At 41.9% G+C, this 23,158-nt stretch overlaps 1 protein-coding gene across 4 annotated transcripts in view; it reads left to right on the top strand.

Annotated features, from left to right (window-relative positions):
- The window catches only part of cacna1ia (calcium voltage-gated channel subunit alpha1 Ia), a 156,418-nt gene that overhangs the window by 92,126 nt on the left and 41,134 nt on the right, over positions 1-23,158 (top strand). For all 4 annotated transcript variants that reach the window (XM_072442471.1, XM_072442470.1, XM_072442469.1 and 1 more), the window contains exons 20-26: positions 2,260-2,438; positions 2,640-2,766; positions 5,129-5,254; positions 6,158-6,247; positions 7,420-7,612; positions 8,698-8,849; positions 20,536-20,645. In XM_072442471.1, the coding sequence (XP_072298572.1) occupies positions 2,260-2,438; positions 2,640-2,766; positions 5,129-5,254; positions 6,158-6,247; positions 7,420-7,612; positions 8,698-8,849; positions 20,536-20,645 (977 nt within the window). The remainder of the gene's footprint in view (positions 1-2,259; positions 2,439-2,639; positions 2,767-5,128; positions 5,255-6,157; positions 6,248-7,419; positions 7,613-8,697; positions 8,850-20,535; positions 20,646-23,158) is intronic.

Here is a 23,158-nt window from a genome sequence, read left to right as displayed (position 1 = left end):
ATATTATGTAAACTGAACTTTATGAGTTTTAAAACATGTTATAATGTGGTTTCCTCAATAAAACAAATACCTGGAGAATTGTTTTCTCAGCTCGGTATTTAGAATTTAGATTTATGTACTACTTAGATCTTCTTTGACTTGTTTAATGGTATTGTTTTAAGTTATTTTTTTATCATAATGGAAACATACTGTATTATGCAAAATGTCCTTTTCCGAGCTTTTAACCATATAATATACATTGTTTCCACATTAAAAACATACCTGGAGTTGTATTTAGCTTCGTTCACGCTTGTTTAATTCATCCTGTTCATGAGTTTGTCTCCGTCTGAGCCTCAGAAAACACTCAGTTTCAAGTGTATCCAATGTATGATGTCATAAATAAGTGTCCTGCTGTTTTTAACTCCATGAATCATTGCCAGACTTGTTTCAGCTTTTCTGCCTCAAATCACCATAATTGCGTGCTTACGTTAGCATGTCGGGGGCAAGCTAGGTTTTGTTTCTTTACTCACGGTAAGTCCCTCTGCTGCCAGTAGATGGCGATATTAATGCCAAATTCTAATTCTAAAACATGCAACGCCAAAGCAGAGGTACAAGAGCATGTTTAAAGACCAATAACAAGACAAACATTGTAGAATATGTGTCCTTTAACGTGGATAAAACAATTGTTGCCTTGTCTATCGTCAACAATAAAAACTATCAAAGAGGTTGCAAAATTTGTAAAAATACAAAGAAACTAGCAGTCATCTTTCAAATCAGGGTCAAATGTGATATTTCTACACTTTTATGGTTCATTTTACAGTCTACTCACATTTTGCGCGACACTTCAACCTCAACTGCAACATTTACAGATTACACATTTTAGCATATTTCTGACGCATTTCCAAAATATCATGTGAATATTTCCAGAATAATCCCCCAGAACTACTGTTTACAGCTACTCATTTATCACTTTCATTCTCTGTTGCGTCCTCTATCATTGTACAGCTTGTTCCGTGCCTAATTATTCATGGTTTAGCCTGTCACGTTAATCCCATGTGGGCCGCGGCGTTTTCATGTTCACATCACATTCAAATTCACATGATTAATGATTTATTTTCAGTACACGCGCCGGCGGCTGTTGGTGACATAGAATAATGAACCAATGACAATAATTACATATTTGATCCATCACTTTGAATAGTTTTCCGCCTGCATTTGACCAAACGAACTATAATAGGCTGATTTTTGTGATGTTAATGTTGTAAAAGACAAGGCAAGTCAGAGTTCTTTTGTAGAAAATGCAGATGTTTTTTACCCCGTTCAAGGTTAATGTCTCTGTAATGACTGTATATCCATCAAGGCAAAAGTAGGTACCACTTTACAATAACTACAACTTAATCAGCAATAATAAAGCATGAACAAAGACTTCATAATGTGCAAATAGTTTATTAAATATGATTTAGGCTTGGCAACTACATCATTAAAGAGTAAGGGCATTAACTGAGTAGTTATTAAACTTGAATTATTCTTGATCAATTATTTGTTCATTTGAATAAGTTTTAGTTCATGCTTTATAAGGCTTTTAAATGTGTAGTTTTTATAAAGTGTTACCCAAGATTATTTTATCTAAAGCAAGTTTATTTGTAGAGCTCTATTTATATATAAAATGTGCTTTACAGAAAAGGAAAAGATGCATTAAAATCCCCATAAAAACAAATAAAACATCTCCATGGTAACAAGCAGCATCTTAAATAATATGATGACACAAACATACTGATGGATTTGTATGCATTAAAGACTATAACTGGATCATTTATCTTACTATACAAAATGTGTCAAAAACCTGGAGTTGTACTTAGCTTCATTCACGCACCTTTGATGAATCCTGTTTACGAGGTCCTCTTCCTCAGATGGGAACGGAGGTCTTCTCTACTGTTTTTAAGTCCTTTAATCATCTCCAGATTCATTCTGATCATTTCTGCCTCAAATCACTTTAATTATTATAACTGCATGCTAACATTAGCATGTCGGGGCAAGCTAGCTTTTGTTTTGTTTTCCCTTTTGCCAGTAAATAGTAGTCTGGCTGATAAAAAAGTCATGTATGTTTTCAGTAGCTACTTAATTTTAATGAAATACCAAAGCAAAGGTGCAAGAGCAGGTTTAAAGGCTATAATGACAACAACGCATTCATGAATAGAATGTGTCCTAAAGAACCTCACCTGGTTCTGAAAAACAGAAAGACCACAGCCCTTTAAGGCGTTCCGTCCGTGCTCCCCTCAGGTGGTGTCCATGGGCCTGTACGTGGGGGAGCAGGCCTACCTGAGGAGCAGCTGGAACATCCTGGACGGCTTCCTGGTCTTCGTCTCACTCATCGACATCGTGGTGTCCATGGCGGGCGGGGCCAAGATCCTGGGTGTCCTCAGGGTGCTCAGGCTTCTGCGGACGCTCCGCCCTCTCAGGTACGAACAACAGTGAACGTGACAAAGGAAAAGTCTGAGGAAAATGACCTGCCAAGGGAGATGACGCGATGAAGGTATCGAAAGATGGATATTGCGATATTTGGCGTTAGCTGTCAGAATTGAGCCGTAATTGTCACCTGCACCCTTCAGATTGTTCTTGTAGTCCAAAAACATACCACGGTCCTGTTGTGTTGTTTCCAGGGTGATCAGCCGAGCCCCTGGCCTGAAGCTGGTGGTGGAGACACTCATCACTTCACTCAAACCCATCGGAAACATCGTCCTCATCTGCTGCGCGTTCTTCATCATCTTTGGCATTCTGGGAGTGCAGGTAAGAAGACCACACCTGACCCTACGAGTGACCAGGACACTACTGCTTATAGTATATCCCAGCCAGGACGGGACAGAACCCAGATCTGAGCCTACACTAGACCATGACCAGGGCTAAATAAGGAGTAGAATAGGACCAAACCAAGTTCACATCAGGACTAAACCAGGATGAACCCAACAGAAGTGTGCATTCAGCCCCTGTTATTAAGAATTAACATTTTAAAATCCATTACAGGCCATTGTTTTGACTAAAAACTTATAGTCAAACAGTAAAACAATTTTGCACACCAACATTAACTTAGAATGATGTTTACGTGAGAAAGAAATAGAAAAGGAAATGTTTGTTTGTAACTTTCTCTTAAAGAAGACACTAAGAGAACTCTGTGATGTTCATCCCGCTGAGTTCAGATGGCCGTGATTGACAGGTGGATGAGCCAATCAGGGACACACATGGTCATCCGCACCAGAAATCAAATATGGCTGCTTACGGGGGAAAAAAGAAAGGAACAAATACCACAGGTTCTGAAAAACTGCAGAATCAATGAGCGAAGCACAAACTCTGAAGTTGGATTTTGTAAATGGTAAATGACAAATCATTCTTTGTAAAGAAATGGAGAAGTGTGTATTCTCAGGGAGGGCGTGGCATTTGGGGGCAGGCCAGGTGACCCATTTTAGAATCAAAGCCACACACGAGTTCAAACAGGACACAACAATAGGAACCACTACAAAGCCAAGTACGACTCGATATATCGACCATATTCCGCTCTCCTGAAGCCTTCTGGTTGTGCCATATGGTCAGATGATATGTTTGAATCTCTCTAAAGTGGCCGCACTTGTTGGATGTGAAGTTTATCCACAGTTACCACGGTGAGGATTCAGGTTGTTGACTTAAAGGGCCCATGACAGGATGGACGACTCATTGAACTAAAAAGCAGTTAAGATAAATACATATTGAATTTTGCTAAAAAAAAAAATAAAATAAAAAATGTTCTGACAGAATACACATTATTTAGGTTTATATTGTCACTTCCTGTTTGTAATTGATGACATCACAATAGGAATTTACCAAGCAACAACCGGACATTTTTTTTTTTTTATTTGACAAATAAAACTATATGAAAGCGACTTTATTTTGTTCAATTATTGTTTAAAGAGTCAAAAAAGGTGTTTCATGGGTACGTTCTGCATAAACTTTGACTGTCCCTAGTGTGATGTCACTTCCTGTGCAGATTTTCAATGTTTTCTCCACAAATACCTGCTCGATTGATGTAAAACTATAATTTATATGTACAACAGGTATAAATACACCAAATAAAGTCAAAATTTAAAAATCGTAAAAACCTGTCATACACCCTTTAATCACCTGTGCCTTAAAGTGTTGAGTTTGCGTACATATTCTGATGAACTAAACAGCGCCAAAGTGGAGACTATCACAGGATTTTGAAGTTCCCTGTGACTTGCTGTGGGAGGATACAGTAATAGATAGTACTACTTAGGTTGCTAAATATCCTTTTTATGACTTTTTTCACCCACATATCATCAGACGGGGTCACCGTGTACACTCATACTCCACCACACTGCTCCAGAGTAGAGTATTTGCGCATCTACTCCTGTCACATCGTGCTTGTCTCTGGACTAATGCTTCGTGGTCTACTGCTAAATCACCCCTGAGATCTCTTTATACATCTAATAGTATTTTAATTCCAAATACTGTATAAAAAAACGCATGACTTAAGCACAAAATTTGAGAACGCGTCAAATCTTCACAAGAAGGTTTTATGTACAAATGTGTTCATCATAAGAGCATTAGGAGCGGCCCTTTGTTCCAACTGTTTAAGCTGATTATGTGTCGTGCAGACAAATTTGAGGGAGAAATAATGAGCAGGATTTTGAAGTGTGGACTTAAAAAAACACAGACGCTTCATGGATTACCACAAATCTATAATTGTGACCGTTCAAAGAGCGAAGAGGGACTTTAGCGAACGGTTATGACCTGCAGAGATGGTCAGACATGTAATTATATGTTTGTCATGGAAAATATCTCACACCGGGACGTAAATAGCGGTGGTGATGAAGAAGAGGAGGTGGGAAGGCTCATGGTTCTGCTGCTGTGGTGGAGATGAGGCAAAGGAAGTTCCAAAAGGAGTTTAAAAGTGTCTTGTGACTGCCCGATACTGATAGAAAGGCAGGAATTCAGCCTTCCTGGTTTTTAAACGGTCGACATTTGAAGCATTTGCGTTAATTGTGTTTTTATTTGTCAGCTTACATTTCATCCTGCTCATTATTCCACAAACACCAGAAAGCACGCTACTCTCGCCCCGGGAAGTGAAACGCTCGCTGTTTCTTTGTTCCCTCGCCGACAGCTCTTCAAAGGAAAGTTCTTCTACTGCTTCGGCCCAGACACCAAGAACATCACCAACAAGTCGGACTGTCTGGAAGCCAACTACAAGTGGGTCCACCACAAGTACAACTTTGACAACTTGGGACAGGTTTGTGCCGCACTATATTGGGTTTCTGTGCACTGTCGGTTACTCTTACCTTTGAACGGCCGCGAGCAAGTCAAGAGAGAGGTGCTAAACTAACCAACAATGTAGTATAAATGTCCATTGTTATGAATTATGGAGGTTCTGTTGAATATTTTTGATGCATTAGCAGTTTTGCTTCGTTAGCCGTGGTATTTCCTGCCGTATTGACCATTTATAGGTGTGCAAACAAATACATTCTGAATGACAAATGGAGGCAAACTGAGATTAATCACAAAATATTAAACAAATGCAGTCGTTTTTTTCGAAGTAAAAGCACTCAGATGCACACGAGTGAGATCAGAGCTTGGTTTTAACACATTTAACATTGAATTTTAATGCATTTGTTGATTTAAAATGAGTACTTTGTTGATGAAGACAAATTTGTGATTTTTAATACTAACAGAAATGTTGACTCCACGACAATTACTTATCTAGCACTATTTATTTATTTATGTATTATTTTTATTTATTTATCAATGTATGTGTGTGTGTGTGTGTGTGTGTGTGTGTGATTCAGCTTCCTGTTTACTGGTGCCATTTTGAGGACTTTTGACCTTTCAAAAGACATAATATTTAATTTTGAATTGTTGATTGCTTTTTTTCCCCACTATTTATATTACACAGTTCTCCACAAATTACACTTTTTTAGCCCTGTAAATAGCCGTTTCCCTGTCCTTTTAAACAGAGACGCACACTAACTGACATTTAAGCTCATTAGCATATAGATCCGATGTCAGTTAAGGGACAGAAAGTGTATTATACTATATTTAACGTTGCCTTCAGGATTACAGCGTGTCGTAACCTTTTATTGCAATGTCTGTCTCTGTCTGAGAGTGAATAAAGATGTGCTTTTCTCCTTGTTTCCAGGCGCTGATGTCTCTGTTCGTTCTGGCGTCCAAAGACGGCTGGGTGAACATCATGTACCACGGGCTGGACGCTGTGGCCGTGGACCAGCAGGTGACCGCTCTAAATATACTTCATATATGTGTATCCTGTGTACTGTGCAGAGCTGTAAGTCACGCAGAAAGTTACAGCTAGTTTGAGTACCATTTGGAATTATTTTTACTATTTCTAAACTTCAGTTGTAGTCATCTGGACTCAGTTTGAAAAAATAGACGTTTCGACTCTCATCCAAGAGTCATTGTCAATAAAAGAATTTAGATCGAGAACTCCGATATTAATACTGTTCTGTGGTAAGACCCGCCCATTGGGAGGAGCCTTTTTTCAAACGGAGTCCAGATGACTACAACTGAAGCTTTTTCTACTATGGAACACGCCTGGACGAATGAGGGATTACACCGACACTATTTCTAAACGGTTTCAACTTCACTGTAATTTAACCGCAACTAATTGCACTTAAGATTTAGTCAATTAGATAAACTTCTAACTTTTGATTGCAGCACTGTCTTTTTGGTATTATTTTTATACTATGTTATAAAATAAATAAAATACATACAATTAAATAAAAAATAATAAAAAATAAAAAATACAAATTTTAATTTAAAATTTAAAAATTTAAAATGAAATAAATAAATACAATTGATACAATAAATCAAAATGATATAATAAATAAAATTGATACAATAAATAAAATTGATACAATAAATAAAATAAATAAAATAAATAAAATAAATAAAATAAATAAAATAAATAAAATAAATACAATAAATACAATAAATACAATAAATACAATAAATACAAGAAAATACAAGAAAATAAAATAAATAATCTAGGCATTTTAAGTGAATTAAAGGTGCACTATGTCATTTTTCTTGTTGGGAGAGAGAGGGGGGAGGTCTACCACTATAGTTTCTATGGAGATGATATTGCTTTGCCTAAAATTACCCAAATCATGATAATCACTGCAAATTTCATAAACCTTACCAAGATGTATTAATCTAAATCTAGACACACACAAAAACTGATTTATCTTGTTATATTTCAAACATTCGTAATATGTAAAATTCACTTACTGCACTGGTAAATAATTTCATTTTTATTTCATGGACATTTTTGCCTAAATAAGAGTATTTGTCTAGTTTTAAAAAGGTGTAAAGTGCCATTAGTTGATTCCTGGCGTGTTTAATGTCATATTGTTTCTTTTCTTTTCTTTGTTGTTCTGATTTCAGCCTGTCACCAACAACAACCCGTGGATGCTGCTGTACTTCATCTCCTTCCTGCTGATCGTGAGCTTCTTCGTGCTGAACATGTTCGTGGGCGTGGTGGTGGAGAACTTCCACAAGTGTCGTCAGCATCAGGAGGTGGAGGAGGCCAAGAGGCGAGAGGAGAAAAGGCAGAAGCGCATGGAGAAGAAGAGGAGGAGTGAGTTCTGTTCCAACCTAACGGGATTGTCCCTCGTTTGAAATAATCAGAGAGAGTATTGTGCCGCAGGGAGAAATGTACATGAATCTGTTCTTTTTTAGAGGCATTTGAAGCAAAAAGTGGAGAAAAAACATGTATTCAGTGTTGATTTTCCTAGTCCTTTTGTCACTTTAAATCCTAATCATCCCACTCTTCTTTAGGGTGTTCAAATGTGAAAAGGTGTTGAATTGAGTAGTATTTATCGTGATTTGAGTTTATTTTGAATGTTTTAAAACATGATTTGCCAATGGAACAAGGCTTAAAATTTACCTGTTTTACAAAAAATGAGGAAAAAACAAGCATTTTCTCACTTGGAATGAGAAAACATAAATCGTAATTGTACAGTAAAAATATACAGTATATACATAAAAAATAAAATAAGCAGTATATAATATAAAAAAATAAAATATGCAGTATATGCAATACAATTAAAATATATATAAGGCATGGAAATAAAATAAAATAAAAATACAGTATATAAACATTACTTAAATCAAGCTCTTTTTAATACCAGAAATTTTTTAAGATTTTTTTTTTTTCCAGTGTGAAACGTTTGAAACACAAATTCAACTCTGTGGGACACTCACTCGGTGGAACAAGTCTGTCTTTCTCTCCTCGGTGGATGTAACTTTTCTAACGCTGTTACTCTCGGCCATGATCGTGAAAGTGCAGATATTTAAGTGTATTTGCATGGATTTAAGTCGTTATAAGAAGAGACAACCTCCAGACGTGTTTATTCCCTGTTTACGCAACTTAATTCCCATAAATCAATAAAAATTCCCGTACAAATTCTAAAAATAAATCTGCGCAAGAATAAAACAATGTCTTTAGGGTTATAATGTGAGGTCTGTGTGGTAAAACGAGCAGAATAAACATGACGAGCATCTTTTTTCCCAATCGTCTGCTGCTTGTTTATGGTGATGAAGCCGAGTATCCGTTTCAAATTAGCGATCTTTCTATTAATCGTCCAATACATCATTTTAGAAGAGTTTGACACGCCTTCTTTAACTTTTCTCAAAGCGTGGTGTGTGGTTGTGTGTCCGCAGAGGCCCAGCAGGTGCCCTACTACTCCAGCTACGGCCGCGTGCGCCTCATGATCCACACGCTCTGCACCAACCACTACCTGGACCTGATCATCACCTTCATCATCTGCATCAACGTCATCACCATGTCCCTGGAGCACTTCGACCAGCCGCACGTGAGCAGCCGCACGCCGCACACTCCAGAACTGCAGACGCTCACTCCAGAGCTGCAGACGCTCACTCCAGAGCTGCTAACGCTCACTCCAGAGCTGCTAACGCTCACTCCAGAGCTGCAGACGCTCACTCCAGAGCTGCAGACGCTCACTCCAGAGCTGCAGACGCTCACTCCAGAGCTGCAGACGCTCACTCCAGAGCTGCAGACGCTCACTCCAGAGCTGCAGACGCACACTCCAGAGCTGCAGACGCACACTCCAGAGCTGCAGACGCTCACTCCAGAGCTGCAGACGCTCACTCCAGAGCTGCAGACGCACACTCCAGAGCTGCAGACGCACACTCCAGAGCTGCAGACGCTCACTCCAGAGCTGCAGACGCACACTCCAGAGCTGCAGACGCACACTCCAGAGCTGCAGACGCTCACTCCAGAGCTGCAGACGCACACTCCAGAGCTGAAGACGCACACTCCAGAGCTGCAGACGCTCACTCCAGAGCTGCAGACACTCACTCCAGAGCTGCAGACGCTCACTCCAGAGCTGCAGACGCTCGCTGCAGACGCACACTCCAGAGCTGCAGACCCTCACTCCAGAGCTGCAGACGCTCACTCCAGAGCTGCAGACGCTCGCTGCAGACGCACACTCCAGAGCTGCAGACACACACTCCAGAGCTGCAGACCCTCACTCCAGAGCTGCAGACGCTCACTCCAGAGCTGCAGACGCTCGCTGCAGACGCACACTCCAGAGCTGCAGACACACACTCCAGAGCTGCAGACACACACTCCAGAGCTGCAGACCCTCACTCCAGAGCTGCAGACGCTCACTCCAGAGCTGCAGATGCTCGCTGCAGACGCACACTCCAGAGCTGCAGACGCTCACTCCAGAGCTGCCGACGCTCACTCCAGAGCTGCAGACACACACTCCAGAGCTGCAGACCCTCACTCCAGAGCTGCAGACGCTCACTCCAGAGCTGCAGACGCTCGCTGCAGACGCACACTCCAGAGCTGCAGACGCTCACTCCAGAGCTGCCGACGCTCACTCCAGAGCTGCAGACACACACTCCAGAGCTGCAGACACACACTCCAGAGCTGCAGACACACACTCCAGAGCTGCAGACCCTAACTCCAGAGCTGCAGACGCTCGCTGCAGACACTCACTCCAGAGCTGCAGACGCACACTCCAGAGCTGCAGACGCTCACTCCAGAGCTGCAGAAGCACACTCCAGAGCTGCAGCCGCTCACTACAGAGCTGCAGAAGCACACTCCAGAGCTGGAGACACTCACTCCAGAGCTGCAGACGCTCGCTGCAGACGCACACTCCAGAGCTGCAGACACTCACTCCAGAGCTGCAGACGCACACTCCAGAGCTGCAGACGCTCACTCCAGAGCTGCAGAGGCACACTCCAGAGCTGCAGCCGCTCACTACAGAGCTGCAGAAGCACACTCCAGAGCTGGAGACACTCACTCCAGAGCTGCAGAAGCACGCCGCACGCTGTGACACAGGGCGGGGGAATAGTCTAACTTTAATCAGCGTAACAAACATGAGCAAAGCTTATTATCGGGTTATAATGAAGCAGTTACTGAGCCTGAACCGCTCTGAAGAAACTATTTGTTGATTATGATATAAGTCTTTGATCGTTATTAACGTTAATCAAAGTGTTTGATTAGTAATGATTTAGTTGCTCTTAGGTTATACAGCTCAGTATTGTTATGTGTGTGGTAATAAATGTGTTATAATTATATTTTTTAATCAATATGGGCAGCAAGAAAAAAAATACTGTGATTGGGCTTGCGGCTCCACAAACCTGACTCGTACTTTGCCTGGGAGCCTCCTCCAGCTTGTTTCCATGGAAATGTTGTTGCTTTAGCTATAACATTCTATAGTATAGAATGAAAATATATGTTAATGTTCCAAAGTATGGTTTTAACGTTCTATTTCCATGGAATCATGCAGTGAGTGCCATCTGCAGAAAGTTACACACTGTGGCTTTAATGAAAAAAATAATTTAAGATATAGCCGCAAGCGGCAATGATCGGCCCTCGCCACACCGCCGCCACGCCGCAAGAGGAGGGGGCGCTAACGCGCCCCAATTGTCCTTTTATTACGCCTACTGCTGAATCTGTGACGCTGTCACATCTTCTCCCCTTTGTTTTACCATCAAAAAGCAATTTTATTTTGAATTCTTGGCAAAATGTGCGGCTTTGCCGCACAGACACCGTGACTCTTTGAATGAAAATGTGGATAACTTTTGATGGTCCTGAAGATGAGTCTCACCAAATTTCAGGTTAATATGTCTAACGCCCTGGGAGGAGTTTGTGAAAGTCTAAAGTGTAAACATGTTCTGGCGATTTCCCCATTGGAATAACATGAAAGGTTTCGGTCATCGTTACGGCAACGCCATAACAATTATGACATGGGTCTCATTGACTTTTTTGATGGGGATGCTAAAATTGAGTTGTGTGTCAAATTTCATATAATTTCGCAAAACTAAACATTTAACCTCCATATAAAATCTGTAGGGGGCGCTGTGGCGCCAAATTAATTTATTTCACTTCAAGTAGGTTTAGGGCAAAGAGTTTAACAACTGATTCTAATTTGACGCAATTCGGACTTTATCTGCGCAAACGGCAGAAATTTTAAATATGGGAGATTTCTGAAATTCTAGCTACAGTTTGCGGCTTTGCCGCACAGAGACCGTGAGAGGTATCAATGTAATTTGGATAACTTTTGATGTCCCACTCCTCAGTAGCATTTTCACCAAATTTCAGCTTTTTAGGGCCAACGCCCTGGGAGGAGTTCGTAAAAGTACGACGTTTGGAAAAACTCCGAAGTCATGTTTAGCCATTTTTGAAGCAATATGGCCGACATTTGGTTGGGCGGACGGCGTTGCCGTAATAATATTTTTTACTTCTCTTGTCACCATTTACCTCGGCGCCAAATTTCATGATTCTACGATCAGATTTTTTTTGGGTCATTTCCCATCTCTCAATGCATTTTTGGTACATTTGGGGGCGCTGACGCGCCAATTTTTTTTTTGTTTTAGAAAAGGGAAATAGCCAGAATGTAGAGAGGCACGATTTTTAGAGGTGTGAACATTTTTGTGACTTTTCGTCAATGTTCACTGGGTGAAAAATAGGGGGGTTGGTCCCGAGAAGAAGAAAGAAGAAAGAAGAAAGAATAATATTCCGATGCGAAAACAATGTTTCCCATTTTTCAAATATCATAAACTATACATTTTCGGAAAGCGCTCGCGCTTTCCTACCTCATCAAATCAAATCAAATCAATTTATTTTTGTAAGGCCCAAAATCACAACAACAGTTGCCTCTGAGGGCCACAGGGAGAAATGAATCAACAATGTCTGTGGTGGCGATGGAGTCAGACAATGTCTGTGGTGGCGAGGGACGATGTCCCAGGGTCCTCTGTCCTTAGACTCTCCTTCTCGGCCAGGAAAAACTACAAAAAAAACCTCTTTGGGAAAAAAGCGTAGAAACCTGGAGGAGTTCCAGTGAAGGAGAGATCCGACTCTCACAGACGGACACGAGGAGACTGGAGCTGGACCCACTCTTCAGGCAGATGAGGGACCGTCTGAGTCGAGCTGGACCCACTCTTCAGGCAGAAGAGGGACCGTCTGAGTCGAGCTGGACCCACTCTTCAGGCAGAAGAGGGACCGTCTGAGTCGAGCTGGACCCACTCTTCAGGCAGAAGAGGGACCGTCGGAGGCGAGCTGGACCCACTCTTCAGGCAGATGAGGGACCGTCGGAGGCGAGCTGGACCCACTCTTCAGGCAGAAGAGGGACCGACTGAGGCGAACTGGAGCCACTCTTCAGGCAGATGAGGGACCGTCCACACAGGGCAGGGACCACTTCACCAGGGGAGGGGCATCTGGGTCCACAGGTCCTCAGGAGTGAGAGAAAGAAAAGAAGGCGGTGAACAGTTTGCAAGTGGAATCAAAAAATAAATATTGTTTGATAGCATAAGTAGTCAGAAGAAGAAGAGGATAGTGCTCAAGCTGTCATACTTCCCCCAGCACAGTTACTCCTAGGGCAGCGTAGCTAAAGCTGTGGGTTTATGTTTCTGTTCCTAACTACTCTGACCATAAGCGATTTCGAAGAGGAACGTTTTAAGCCTGGACTTAAATGAAGAGACTGTGTCAGCATATTTAACATGGGTCGGGAGCTGATTCCATAACACAGGAGCTTGGTAGCTAAACGCTCTACCTCCTACAGTACTTTTAGAGACTCTTGGCACCACCAGAAGGCCAGCATTCTGAGAGCGAAGAGCTCTGTTTGGATGATATGGTTCTATAGCATCTTTGAGGTAGGATGGGGCCATGTCATTTATGGCTTTGTAGGTCAAGAGTAGAATTTTGAATTTGATTCTGGACTCGACGGGGAGCCAGTGAAGAGACTTCAGCACTGGCGTAATGTGCTCTCTTCTTTTTGTTCCTGTTAGTAATCTTGCTGCTGCATTTTGAACCAGTTGAAAGCTTTTTATGGAGCTTTTAGGACACGCTGCAAGCAGGGAGTTACAGTAGTCTAATCTAGTCGTTACAAATGCATGGATAAGTTTTTCGGCATCACTTTTAGGCAGGATTCTTCTGATTTTGGCTCTTGTTGCGCAAATGGAAATAGGCTGTTTTACAAGCTTGATTTATATGAGCTTTAAATGAGAGCTCCTGGTCAAATAAGACTCCAAGGTTTCTTACAGTAGAACTGGAGGCTACACTGACATTGTCCAGTGTGACTATCTGCTCAGATAGAGCGTCTCGTAGATGCTTAGGGCCAAGCACAATGACCTCGTTTTTTTCAGGGTTAAGAAGCAGGTAGTTTAGTGTCATCCAGGTTTTTATCTCCTTCACACAAGTACTAAGTCTGTCTACTTGATCGCTCTGATCAGGTTTCATTGATAAATACAGCTGAGTGTCGTCTGCATAGCAGTGGAAGTTAATGTCATGCTTTCTGATAATGTTGCCTAATGGCAGCATATAAAGAGTAAACAGAATTGGACCGAGTACCGAACCCTGTGGCACACCGTAAATTACTTTAGAGCTTGGTGAGGAGCTCTGGTTTACATTTACAAATTGGAACTTATCAGATAGATAGGATTTAAACCAGCTGAGGGCTGTTCCTCCAACACCTACATCACATTCTAACCTCTGCAGTAGAATGTTGTGGTCGATGGTGTCAAACGCTGCGCTGAGGTCCAACAGAACCAGGATTGAGACCAGTCCATCGTCAGCGGCTAATAACAAATCATTTGTGACTTTAACTAGTGGAGTTTCAGTGCTGTGGTGGGCTCTGAACCCTGACTGGAAAACTTCAAATAAGTTATTGTCCTGCAGGTGGCGACAAAGCTGTTTTACTACAACTTTTTCAAGGATTTTAGAGACGAAGGGAAGATTTGAAATAGGTCTGTAGTTTACCAATAGGTCGGGATCTAGATTAGGCTTTTTCAGAAGAGGTTTAATGACTGCATGTTTGAAGGACTGTGGAACATAGCCACTTTCGAGTGAAGTATTTATTATATTAAGAATAGGGTCTATAATTAGGGGGAGAATGTCTTTGAGGAGTCTGCTTGGAATGGGGTCTAGGACACAAGTTGAGCTTTTAGAGGACATAATGGCTGAAGTTATCTCTGCTTGATCAACAGCTGTGAACCTTTCTAGGTTTACAGGTGGATTTATATGGGACGTTAGATTTACAGCTTGGGCTAGTTCAGGGCTAATAGCGGGGGTAATTTCATCTAATTTATCTCTGATTGTTTTTATTTTATTATTAAAAAATAGGAGGAAATCATCAGAGCTGAGTGTAGCTGGGATTGAGGGCTCTACTGCACTGTGACAGTTTGTTAGCCTAGCTACAGTGCTGAAAAGGAATTTAGTGTTACTTTTGTTGACTTCTATTAGATTTGAATAATATCTGGTTTGGGCCTCACGCAGAGCCTGCTGATAGGACAGCAGGCAACTTTTCCATGCTTTTAGGGATTCTTCGGTGTGAGAGCGACGAAATAATCCCTCTAACTTTCTAACTCTTTGTTTATGTGAACGCAGTTCTTGGTTGTACCATGGGGAGGCGCGCTTTGGCCTAATGACCTTCTGTTTTAACGGCGCGACAACGTCAAGAGCAGACTTCAGAGAATTCATGGTCAAGTCGACACATTGATCACTTAAACTGGGACTAAAGCTGTTCTCAGCAGGATCACATGACATGTCACTGAATATTGGCTCTATTATTTCTTTGAATTTTGAGATAGATTTTTCAGATATTGTCCTTTTCATTATAACTTTATTTTGTGGGACTGGATGATCTTTAAGAATAAACTGAAAGGTAATTAGGAAATGATCTGACAATATAGGGTTTTGAGGGAGGACACTGAGGTCACTAATCTCTGTTCCATACGTTAGGACAAGATCCAGAGTGTTCTTGTGAGTGTGAGTCGGTTTATTTACATTCTGAGTGAAACCAATGCTGTCTAACAAGGCGCTGAAGGCATTACTGAGAGCGTCATCACTCATGTTCACGTGGATATTAAAGTCTCCAACTATAACTATTTTATCCCAGGCTAACACTAAGTTTGATATAAAGTCAGAAAACTCTGTTAAAAACTCTGAGTAGGGACCAGGAGGTCGGTAGATAACTATGAACAAAACTCCTTTTTGGTTTTTCATATTTGGACATGTGATCGACAGCATAAGGCTTTCAAATGAGTGAAATGCATTGTTAGTTTTAGGGCTCATGAGTAGGCTTGAGTGGGAGATCACTGCCACACCACCACCTCGGCCTCTGCTCCTGGCAGTCTGAAAGTTAACATGGCTGGGTGGGGTGGACTCATTTAGTCTGACGTAGTCGTCTTGTTGAAGCCACGTTTCAGTTAGAGCTAGAAGATCTATGTTATAGTCACTAATTAATTCATTAACTAAGAGCGATTTGGAGGAAATTGCTCTAATGTTTAGCAGTCCACATTTTACGTGTTTATTCATTTGTGTATTTGTGTCATTTGTGATTGTTATTTTCCTTAAGTTATTTGGTCTGACGCCTGAAATATTTTTTCTGAGATGTGACTTTTTGGCATTATTTGTACGAGGGACACGAGGGACACGAGGGACACACACAGTCTCTATCTGTCTTGAATCTGAACACTTCACATGTAACAGAACGGGCGAGAGTTCAGCGACAGAGGAGCGTCTTGAACTGCTGCTCTGCACCTGGGGCTCATCCCTAGATGGTCACTTAACACGACTAAGACTATCGGTCAAATTCCGAACTAATAGGAATGTACCCTCCGAAGTCGGATGGATGCCATCCCTGCGTATGAGCCCGGGCTTTCCCCAAAACGCACTCCAGTTATCAATAAAGACAACGTTGTTTTGAGGGCACCATCTGGATAACCAGTTGTTGAATGCTGAGAGACGGCTGTACAATTCAGCATTGATCCGATTGGGCAGGGGACCAGAAAATATTACAGTGTCCGACATCGACTTCGCTAGGTCACACACCGCGGCTACTTGAACTTTGAGCACCTCTGATTGTCTCCGCCGGGCGTCGTTACCGCCTGCGTGAACCACGACTCGCCGGAAACGGGTCCTACTCCGCTTTAAGATCCTAAGGTTTCCTTCGATGTCACCCATTCTGGCCCCCGGGTAACACCTAACGCTAGCAGCTGGCAGCTTCACGTCTCTAACAATAGAACTCCCGATTACAACAGTTTCTCTCGTGTGTTCAGCGGGCGTGTGATCGCTGAGGGGAGAAAACCTATTATAGACGTGAAGCTCACGGCGCTCTGAGGTTCGGCGCTTAGCGCCTTGTCCCCTCCGAACTGTCACAAATTGGTCCCTATTCTGTTCCTGGTCTAGTCCCGGCTGCACGGGAGACGCTGAGGGGCTGAGCTCGGCCTTACTGCTACTGCTAATGCTAATGCTACGCCCTGCAGCGCGGTCCAGTAGCCCTCGCGCTAAAACCGAACTATAACTGGACTTAAGCTCCTCTAAACAGCGGATCCGCGCTTCTAACTCCGTAACCCTGGCCTCCAAAACTACCACTACACTGCACTTCACGCACCTATCGTCAGAGAAGGAGCCAGGGTTCTGACTCGACATATGACAGCTCAAACAGGTAAAGGTAGATCCAGCCATGACGCTAGCGGCTAGGCTACGCTAGGCTAGTTCAGGCTGGAGCTAGAGAGTGAGGAGGGCTTTTTAATCCACGAAATACTGAAAAGCGAGCGGCTTGAGGCTCCGGATTGTTTGCGGAGAAATCAAACGTTCACTTTCGTGTATATGATGCGTAAATAGTGTGTATAATTCATGGATTAATCGGTAAAAGGCTCTAAGAACGAACAGCTCTGAAAACGCGACACACTCACCGGAAATGACGTCACCAAAGATCATCTCATGGTGTGGGTCCCTGGTCACTGACGGGTACTTTCGTTAATTTTGAGTGGGCTCCGCCCACTTTGTGTTTTTGGCCCTCTGTACAGTAATAATGTTCAATTTTTGCATTACATGCTTATATGCACGGAACATGCAAGAGATGGGGAACGTATTCGTGAGCTACTTAGCGCAAATGAGTGCTTTATATGGGGATGACGACCGCGAAGCGGTCGTCATCTCAATGTAAAGTGCTCATTTAGTGCGCACTTTTGCACGGGCTTCGCCCGTTTACAACGGTAATGTTCCATTTTCCTACTACTAAAAAAGTGCTTCGCCCGTTTACAACGGTAATGTTCCATTTTCCTACTACTAAAACTTTTTTCCACCCCTAAGAAAATATAATACAATTTAATAGAGTAATGAAAAAATTGAAAATAACATGCATACTAAATAACTTAAAAACATAAATAATTAACAATAACATATAAATCACAAACAAACAGAAAAAAATAATAATAAATGCCCTATTATTATTATTCTGTTAAATTGTTGCTTTTAATTTAGTCTTATTCACACAATTTACCAATTACAAATGTATCCAGACAAATCCAACAATGTTTTGGTCCTTCTTAAAAATGTCTTTATTTTCAAACAAATAAATATATACTAAAATAAAATTAGACAGATCTTGTCTTTCAAATGCAGATAAACTTGCTAAATCCAGCACATGTATTTAGTGCGGTTCATTATCCTTGTGAGTGCGATCTGAAAGCAGCGCTCGGCCTTTACACTGATCCAGTCACGTACCTGTAAACAAAGCAACACGCGGCAGAAAAGGAACAATTCTGAACGATTGTGATGCTAAAATAACATACTTTAAAAACGTTTTGACTCATTTAGAACCATTAAAGTCCTACTACCCATGGTGGAAGGTGATTAAGTACAGAAGTTAAAGCTCCTCTGACTCATTAAACTAAAATACAGTTCAGATAAATATTTGACTTTTGCTTGAAAAAGTATAAACAATTTGATGACAGAATAGCAAATTTTTAAGGTTTATGATTTCACTTCCTGTTTGTAATTGATGACATCACACTAGGAAATTACCCAGCAAACACTGGGCAGAAACTCATCAAATGTTGCAATTTTTTTTTAATTTGAAAAATAAAAAATATATGAGAGCGACATTATTTTGTTGATTTCATGTTTAGAGCGTCAAAAAGTTGTGTCCCTAGTGTGATGTCACTTCCTGTCATTACTCAAATCTCCACAAAAACCTGCTCGATCGGTGTAAAACTGTAATACATTTGTACAACAGACATACAAAGTCAAAATGAGAAAACCTGTCATATGTCACTTTAACCTTTAAAATGTCAAATTCATTGTAAAACAAAAATGTTGACTTTATTCTAATATTTTGATTTTATTTTTGTAAAATGATGACTTTAAATCAAATTGTTTTATTGTGTTCTATTTTAATGTTTCGCTATTTTAATATATGCCTTATACTTCTCTGTAAGTTATATTTTGCACATAAAGCTTAGCCAATCCAAATCTAATTTGGTCAAAAAAAAAAATATATATTAATTTTGTTTTTGTATCCTGCAATCCAAAAAACAAAACAAAAAAGATTAAAAACAGAAAAATATTCAAACTAATCAAACAAAAATAAAGTCTGGAGCTATTTCTCATCAAGTAGATATGGTACATTCAAGTATATTTGTGTTGTAAACAAAGAGACCAGCAGCAGCTCCAGGAATGAGCTCAGAGCAGAAGTGCATTGTGGGAGTTCTTACCGTAATCTCACTCATTTTGCCTTTGGCTCAGTTTTGTTTTTCCAAAAAAAACAATGGGAACAGTTCAGCTCCTCCAAAAACAAACACATGTATTAATCCCTCTCTCTCTCTCTCTCTCCCTCCTCTCTCTATCCTCCGACTCTCTCTCTCTCCTCTCTCTCTCTCTCTCCCTCCTCACTCTCTCTCCCTCCTCTCTCTCTCCTCTCTCTCTCTCTTCTCTCTCTCTCCTCTCTCTCCCTCTCTTCTCTCCTTCTCCTCCTCATGTTTTTTCATTATGATCCGTTCTCTACATTTCCTCTTTCTGTCTTACTTTCTTACTCATCGTGTTTCCTTCCTTTTCTGGGTGGAAAGGAAAAAAAGAGAGATACTATCGATCGTCTTTCCCTCCTCTCTTCCTCCTCTTCTTTCTTCATTTTCTCTTCTCTTTCTTCCTCTTATCACTCTTACTCTTATCTCCTCTCTCTTTCTTTCTTTCTTTCTCTCTCTTCTCCCTCTCCTCTGACTCTCATATCTCTTACTCGCTCTCTCCCTCCCTCCCTTTCTCCCTCTTCCTCTTTCCCTTCTCTCTCTATCTCCCCCTCTCTCACACACTCTCTCTCCTTTTCTCTCCCCCTCTCTTACTCACGCCATGTTTCCCTTCCCCCCCTCTCTCACACACTCTCGCTCCCCCTTTCTATCGCTCTCCTTCTACCCCCTCTATCTTTCTCTCTCCCCCTCTTTCTCACTCCCTGTTTCCCTCCCACCTCTCTCTCACACAATCTCTCTCCCCCTCTCCTTTTTTCTTACTCTCTCTCTTTCTCCCTCCTCTCTCTTTCTCCCTCTCTCTCTTTTTCTCTCTCTATCCCTGTTTCCCTCCCCCTTCTCTCTCACACACTATCTCCCCCTCTCCATCTCTCTCTTGCTCTATCCTGCTCTCCTTCTCTCTTTCTCTCTCCTCCCTCTTGCCCCCCTCTCTCTCCTTCCTCTCTCTCCTTCCTCTCTCTCCTTCCTCTCTCTCTCTTTCTCCCTCCTCTCTTTCTCTCTCACACACTATCTCCCCCTCTCCATCTCTCTCTCGCTCTATCTTTCTACCTCTCTCTCTCTCCCCCTCTCTCTCTTCCCCCTCTCTCTCTCTCTCTCTCTCCCCCCTCTCTCTCTTCCCCCTCTCTCTCTCCCCCCTCTCTCTCTTCCCCCTCTCTCTCTCTCTCTCTCTCTCCCCCCTCCCTCTCGCCCCCCCTCTCTCTCTTCCCCCTCTCCCTCTCTCTCCCCCTCTCTCTCCCCCCCTCTCCCTCTCTCTCTCTCCCCCCCTCTCTCTCTTCCCCCTCTCCCTCTCTCTCCCCCTCTCTCTCTTCTCCCTCTCTCTCTTCCCCCTCTCCCTCTCTCTCTCTCTTCCCCCTCTCCCTCTCTCTCCCCCTCTCTCTCTTCTCCCTCTCCCTCTCTCTCTCTCTCCCCCTCTCCCTCTCTCTCCCCCTCTCTCTCTTCCCCCTCTCCCTCTCTCTCCCCCTCTCTCTCTCCCCCTCTCTCTCTCCCCCTCTCTCCCCCTCACAGTCGCTGGATATGGCCCTGAAGTACTGTAACTACTTCTTCACTTCCATGTTCGTGCTGGAGGCGGTGCTCAAGCTCATCGCCTTTGGCTTCCGGCGCTTCTTCAAGGACAGGTACAGTGTGGGCGCTCTCTCTCTCTCTCTTTTTCTCTTTTTATTTTACATATTCAAGGTGCACGCTCTGCATAGTATTTCTTTCTTTATAGTTATTTTGATTAATCAGAAATACATGAAAACATACATTCTACTGGAGTATGTAGAGGTAATTAGTAGTTTTGGGGAAAGTGTCCTTTATCTCCCCCTGCCCTTAGCCGACAAGCTTTTTACTGTCGAAGTAACAATGGACGAAAAGTTGTATTTAGCAAAATGGAAACTTAAAGTGTATATGAACAAAACAATATCTCAAAGGACAATAAATGGTTTGGACGAAGAAGTTTAGACGTAAATGTTCGCAAAAGTTTATCTGTTTATCTTTTTCTTTTTTGCGTTCTCCGTTGCTCTTAGAAACGCTTCATGTTCCAAACGGAAAGAATCATTGACAAAAAGTCCCTCTCAGACATAATCTATTTAAAATAACAAGCCGTGGTTTGGTGCTGCGCGTTACAGCTGTACAAATCCCCCTTTTGATCATCAGGCAGCTGCCGCTTTGATGCTAAAGAATCAGGAAACGTGTCCAATCCTTCAGGCGTGTTCTTCCCGTGTGCGCCACCACATTCTGATGAACAGGCACATTTTATTACAACCATCTCATGATTAATTAAAGCAGCAGCGCGGAATAAACCAGGTCAACAAATCTGACAGTAAAGCCGTAGAAGTCTGATCCGTCTCCAGCGCCATTTCCAATCCTGTATTGGCGAGTCCAAGCAGTTTAAATCAGGCTAAGAACGGTAGCTGAACGCAGAAATGGTCTAATGGAGCACTGGGACTGACTGTTTTCAGCACTGTAATTTTTAAAATGATTGAAACAGAGTGTAAAACTAGGACATTATAACATTTTAGAATAATGTAATTTTTTTTTTCTTTTTTTCTTTTCTTTTCTCTGTAGTAACACATTACAGTTAAAGTATTGGATTTATTCAACAGCTCAACAGTAGAGCTTAAAAACAATGCATTCATACTGTCACCTCTCCACGGATCTTACTCGTACCTTGTCCCAGTGGTGTCATCTGCTTGTCTGACGTCACCAGAACATTACAGATACTTTTAATAAGTAAAACCTAATTATACTTTAATTACGCTTTTTAATCACGAGGCTCTGGATTGTTTTAAAATAATTATGCACTGGAAATATTATATGTTTGGTCTTGATGCGAGTGCCGCGCGTCGATAAACAGGAAACAGCAGATGCTAACACAATTTAATAATCATTTTGTGCGCTAATCAAGATCAAATTTGATGAGAGATGATTCATTTCTTTTTCTATCTGCTTTTTGTCGTCTTGTTTTCACCTGAGTCTGCGATCTCTCCGAACCAATCATCTCGCTCAGGGCAATCAAGACGAGCAGTGATTGGCCAATAAAATCTAAAATGACCTGTGTGTCACAACTATATTTACATTGTTCTGAAATATAACCAAATAAGCCTGTTTCTGAAGTTTGGCTGAATTCACAGTGTATTTTATTGGCCTCTACAGGTCGCTGAGAAGTACTGCAGGAAGCTTGGTTCTTCTTCTCCTGCAGCTGCTCAGTCTGTGGCCGTGTTCAGAGGCCCGTTCTCTCTAACATGAGCTTTTAGAATCAGAGCGGACAGCAGCTTCTTTTAGAGCCCTACACATGTGCTCTGAGGACAAACCCATGGATCTGAGTTAAATCCACGCTGAATAGTGGAAATCTAGTGCCTAACTGAGCATGTGCAGAGGAGAAGTGAAGCAGCAGCAGCACAAGTTTCAACAAACAGACTGAAAAACTATCTTTTAGAGACAAGTCTGTGTTTGTAGACTCTGTTCACGTTCCCAATGATTAAATGTTAGTTAGAAATACAGGCAGTATTTGAATAACACTAAATTGTGTAATATTGATTGGTGCCACAATACAACAGAAGTCACAAAACCCAAAGGGACAACACAGAGAGTCACAGATAGTTCAGAGGAGGACTCGCACATTAGTTTGCAATTCATAATTCAAGAATTTCAGGATAAAGTATAAAATGTGTCAATTGTCACATTATGTTCTTTTTCCTTAAACTCATGTATAAGATAAGCTAATCCTTTATTGTCCACACATGGGGAAATTTCATTGATACAACGCAGGTAGATACAGAGGAAAAGGACAGATAACAGATTATAGGAAGTTTAAAACACACTCTTAATGAAGAACTCTTATAAACAAAAACTCCTATAGACAAAACCTCCCATTTCCCAACAAGGGATGGAGGGGATAAATTAGGATGTCCGCCGGGATAACGTGACGATCTCCGGGTAAGACCATGGTTTCCCTCTAAGTTTCATGAGTTCCTCCTTTGTACAAACGTGCACCGGCGCCGTTCCGTACGGCGGCGGTGGCCGCGGGGGCGCGGTGGGTCCGGGGGGGCTAGCTCGGAGCTAGCGCACATCACAACGACGCGACGAAAAACACTCAATTATCCATCTTGATAATAATCCAAGTTGAATTAAAGCGATTCCAGCGTGT

The sequence above is a fragment of the Eucyclogobius newberryi genome, unplaced genomic scaffold (assembly GCF_026437365.1).
Source record: "Eucyclogobius newberryi isolate DKJ021-1_F unplaced genomic scaffold, fEucNew1.0.hap1 SCAF_13, whole genome shotgun sequence".
Lineage (NCBI taxonomy): Eukaryota > Metazoa > Chordata > Actinopteri > Gobiiformes > Gobiidae > Eucyclogobius > Eucyclogobius newberryi.
Note: the sequence above shows the minus strand (reverse complement) of the source record. Positions and strands in the feature narration are given on the sequence as shown.